The sequence below is a fragment of the Ahaetulla prasina genome, chromosome 4, assembly GCF_028640845.1.
Source record: "Ahaetulla prasina isolate Xishuangbanna chromosome 4, ASM2864084v1, whole genome shotgun sequence".
NCBI classification, from domain to species: domain Eukaryota; kingdom Metazoa; phylum Chordata; class Lepidosauria; order Squamata; family Colubridae; genus Ahaetulla; species Ahaetulla prasina.
The window spans coordinates 10,224,716-10,229,729 of NC_080542.1; the positions used below are offsets into that span (position 1 = coordinate 10,224,716).

At 40.8% G+C, this 5,014-nt stretch overlaps 1 protein-coding gene across 1 annotated transcript; it reads left to right on the plus strand.

Moving 5' to 3' along the window:
* Positions 1-936: 936 nt before the first annotated feature.
* LOC131197563 (olfactory receptor 6E1-like) lies at positions 937-4,589 on the plus strand (the record flags this gene model as incomplete). Its single annotated transcript, XM_058181787.1, has 2 exons — positions 937-1,851; positions 4,566-4,589. Coding segments are annotated over exons 1-2 (939 nt in total), but the record flags the coding sequence as incomplete, so codon positions are not given.
* Positions 4,590-5,014: the final 425 nt, after the last annotated feature.

Genomic DNA, 5,014 nt, shown 5'->3' on the forward strand with positions numbered 1-5,014 from the left:
CCTTTATATAGGCTGTGGGATGTGGCTCCATGACGCAGCATTTATCCAGGCCTGCCCTTCCCCTCCTTCTGCTGGCGTCGCCTCTCAGATCTCCAGAAGCGAGGGTCCTCCTACTCTGAATTGTCTTCAGCTGGATCTGCTATCAGGGAAAGGGAGGGGTCAGAGGGAGTAGGGCCGAGTAATTCCACCACCTGGCTGGCTTCCTGCTCTGACGGCTGAGCCAAAGGAACACACACTGTATGAGTGAGGTTTATCGGGCTTGTCCTTTCATTCCTGGAATCCTCTCAGGGCATGGGGCCAGGGCCGGGGGCTGGAGGCACGATAGGCCGTTCATCTTCATTATCAGACTCGGAGTCTGATAAAAGGCCCGGTTGGAGATAGGAGGGGCCCGGCTGAGGAGAGGACGAGTCACAACAGGCTGGCCTCTAACAGTTTGAAAAGATCGACTCAAGTTTTAGAAGACTCGAACGAATTTTTGTTCCCAGAATGAGTTCCCCGAAGAACCAGTGTTGCTAGTAAACTAATTAACAAATTAACACATCAACATCTTTAATTAAGATGGGAATTTCCAAAGAAAGAACATACAAGAAAACCTTCAAAGACACGGGCATATATTTTTCAATTTAGAAAAACGGGAGGTTTCCTAGAAAAAGAGGAAAGAGTTTGGAAAAGATTTCCTTCCCACTTTGATCTGCGGTACTATTTATTGTGTTTCTCCAATAACGCTTTCTTCCACTGATAGTTGTAGACTTTCTTACCAGCATTTTAAATTTAAATTTAACAGTTCTCTCAATTATTCTGTTTTTTTCTCCTTCTTGTAGGTCACAACTTTAAAAGGAATTATTTTTTCCCCTAATATTCTGAGAGAAAGGTTGGACACATCAGACCTTTTCCTATTTTTCTAAAGATTTTGATCCAGAAATAATGCATAATGGAATGGCAGAAATATTGAACAAGACAGTTATGGTAACCGAGTTCATTCTTGTAGGCTTCACCCGTATCCGATGGCTGCAGATCCTTCTCTTTTGGGTTTTCTTTCTCACATATCTTCTGACCATTGTGGGAAACCTTCTCATCATCTACATCACTCTGGTTGACCATCGCCTTCATACTCCCATGTATTTTTTCCTCCGGAACTTTTCGGTCTTGGAAATCGGATTTATCTCTTCTGTCATCCCGAAAGCTTTGCTTAACTTGGCTTCAGGCGACACCACCATTTCTCTGGCGGGCTGCTTCACCCAGGCCTTTTTCTATTTTATTTTGGGCACCGCTGAATTCTTCATTCTGGCCACCATGTCCTTCGACCGCTACGTAGCCATCTGCAACCCCCTGCGCTACCCAGTCATTATGAACAACCAGTTGTGTACTCAGTTAGTGGTGGGCTCTTGGCTGATCAGTTTCCTTTATGTCATAATACCCCTGATTCTGTTATTTTGTCTGCCCTTCTGCGGCCCAAACGTCATCAATCACTTCTTCTGTGACAACATGCCACTCATCAAGCTGGCCTGCACCAACACCCAATTTTTGGAACTGATGGATTTTCTCATGGCCACCTTTACGGTGCTGGGGACTCTGACCATCACAATCATTTCCTACATTAAGATCATTGCAACGGTCATTCACATTCCTTCCAAGACGGGCCGGCAGAAGGCTTTCTCCACTTGTGCTTCTCACATTGTGGTCGTTTTCATCACCTACGGGAGCTGCATCTTCATGTACGTCAAGCCCACGCAAAGTAGCGGGCCAGACCTCAGCAAGACGGTAGGTGTCCTGAACAACGTGGTCTCCCCTTTGCTCAACCCTTTCATTTACAGCCTGAGAAACAGGCAGGTGAAAACAGCATTCAAGGATGCTTGCAGGTGGAGATGAGAACAGCTTTGAAGGATGGTTGTGGATGGAGATGAGCATCTTCTAATCAGGGAAGTGACCTCTCCAGGTGCGGGTTGAACGTCCTTGACTCTCAGAGGAAAGAATGTTGTTATGGCTAAATATAGTAGTGGCCAAAATTGTGGAAACCTTTTGACAAATGTGTATTCTTGAGGTCTGATGGCTAATACCACCCCTTTTTTTTTTTTGGGTTTCAAGATAATCCTATTCTACTGCTGGAATGGCCTGGGAATAGCCCTGACCTTAACCCAATTGAAAATCTATGCTGTTTAGGATATAAATTATAGGATTTTTGTTATTTGCTATTTGTATGGTATAAATCTATGGGATGATATTATTTAATTGTGAAGGATGGAAAGTGAAATTTATGAATTTAGATAATGTGGATGTAATGATTTTAATTGTTTACTGTTATATTGTGGATGTAGTTTAAATGATTATTTGTTTTAATTGACACGTTTATAGATAGTAAAAGTTATGAAGTTAAGCTGGAAATATTATATTTGAGAGATTTTATTCGAAATGATATTTGATTGATGGAGTAGTATTGGAAGATTGGATATTAAATGTTATGACAATTGAAGAAATATATAAGTGATGAAAATTTGAATTTGAGAAGCTGGATTGTAATTTAAGAAATGGACTTATGAAATTTGAAGGAATATACAAGTGGGTGAAAAAAATTTGAATTTTAGAAGATGGACTAATTTTTAAAATGGACTGTAAGAAGAACGGACATTAAATGTTATGGCAATTGAAGAAATATATAAGTGATGAAAATTTGAGTTCGAGAAGATGGACTGTAATTTGAGAAATGGACTTATGAAATTTGAAGGAATATACAAGTGGAAAAAAAATTGAATTTGAGAAGATGGATTAATTTTAAAAATGGACTGTAAGAAGAAGTAATATGTGAAGTTGGTATTGCTTCTTTTCTTTTTATTATTCTTTCCTATCTCTTTATTTTTATTGTGAAGGGACCTAAAGTTTTAAATTTTTAAAGGTGGGAGATTATGTATATTTTGTATACTTTAGCTTGTTGGTCATAATACCCGGTATTTGCTCTGGGAAGTCTGGGAGGGGGGAAAGGGGGAGGAGGGGGGGAAAGGGGGGGAAAATGATACATGGATTGATTATTAATGTACAGTAATTTTTGAAGATATGAAATTAAAATTTAAAATGATATTGGGGATGCTCGCCTGCCATTTCAGAAAGAAAAGGAGAGAGGAGTAGAAGGAGGGAAGAAAGTAGGTAGGAAAGAGTAGAGAAGGAGGAGGGGAATAAGAAGGTTAGATAGGGTGGAAGAAGGGAGGAGTGGAGAAGGAGGAGAGGAAGTAGTAAAGTGAAGGAGATGAAGGATGGGAAAGTAGTAGAGGGTAGAGAGGGAGGTTGTGAAGAAAGGAAGTGGCAATCGGGCAGGCCTGAATTAATAATAAATAAAAATTAATGATTAATGATGGATAATAGTTTGTACATAAATATGATGTTGGAAAATGGAAATAAAAATTATTTTTTTTAAAAAAAGAAAATCTATGCAGCCGACTAAAGAAACTTGTTCGTCAGAAGCGACCCAGCAATAAAACCCAGTTAATAGAAGCAATCCTTCAATCTTGGGTTCACATGATAACAGCCACAGAACTAAAAGACTTGCTTCACTTCATGGGAAGATGTTGTAGGCCTTAATTCATGTTAAAAGTTACCCAACTAAGTATTAACTGACATGGTGATCATTTTTGTATATCTCGATTTTTCTATAGTGACCATTTTTGTATATTTCATTTTTTTTTCTCTATGTGTTTCACTTTTCTTCTTTCTACTGTAACTGCTATTTTAATAGCAAATCCTTCCTAAAAGTTATTGCATGACGTTCTTGATTAAATTATCTTTCCATTGATATATAATTTGATGGTACTACTCCAAATTCTGCCAACCTAGCAGTTTCGAAAGCATGTAAAAATGCAAGTAGAAAAAATAGGGACCACCTTTGGTGGGAAGGTAACAGCGTTCTGTGCGCCTTTGGCATTGAGTCATGCCGGCCACATGACCACGGAGACATCTTTGGACAGCGCTGGCTCTTCGGCTTTGAAATGGAGATGAGCACTGCCCCCATAGAGTCGGGAACGACTAGCACATATGTGTGAGGGGAACCTTTACCTTTACCTTGCTACTCCAAAAAAAAAAAAAGTGGTGTTATTAGTTAGTTTTACAAAATACCCTTTTCCCAAAAGGTTTCCACAATTTTGGCCACTACTGTATCTCTACCAACTCCCTGCAACCCCTCTTCCACTTTTCCACAGCACTAAGTGTAGCAGCCCTGAAGAACCAAAGAAAAAGGACTGTGGATGGAGATGGAGATAAACATCTTCTAATCAGGGAAGTGATCTCCCTTCAGTTTTGGAACTCTTTGAGACACCTGAGAATGAATGGAACTGGTGTGTACAACATCAGACTGAGTGCCGTGTGTAGATTCCATACTTTAATACAGGGGTGAAATGCTCCCGGTTCGGACCGGATCGCACGATCTGGTAGCGATGGGGGCAGGTAGCAAAAATCCTTGCCCCCCTCCCCACTGCCCATACCTCACTGTTCTTCTTCTCTGTCCCTGAAGTGCTCGGTGGTGATATAGCTGCAAACGGCCTTAAATGACTGCCGCGGCACTTCAAAGGGCTGCACTACAGTTGATCAGCGCTGTAGTATTTTTAAAGAAGGTAGACCGGGGCCTGTCAGTAAAAGGCAATTGGTAGACTGGGGTCTGTTTTTAAAGAAGGTAGACCGGGGCCTGTCAGTAAAAGGCAATTGGTAGACTGGGGTCTGTGAAGAAGATAGACTGGGGCCTGTCAGTAAAAGGCAATTGGTAGACTGGGGCCTCTATTTTTAAAGAAAGTAGACTGGTGCCTCCCAAGTTTTGTATACTTTATTATTTTTATTATTTATTATTATTGACCACGCCCATTCAGTCACCTGACCACCAAGCCACACCCACCAATTAAGCCACGCCCACAGAACCGGTAGGGAAAATTTTTAGATTTCACCCCTGCTTTAATACTTCAGGTGATAAAGTGCATGAACTAAGAGAAAAGGCAGAGAGACCGAGAGAAAGAAAGAAAAGGACTTTGAAGAACATTTC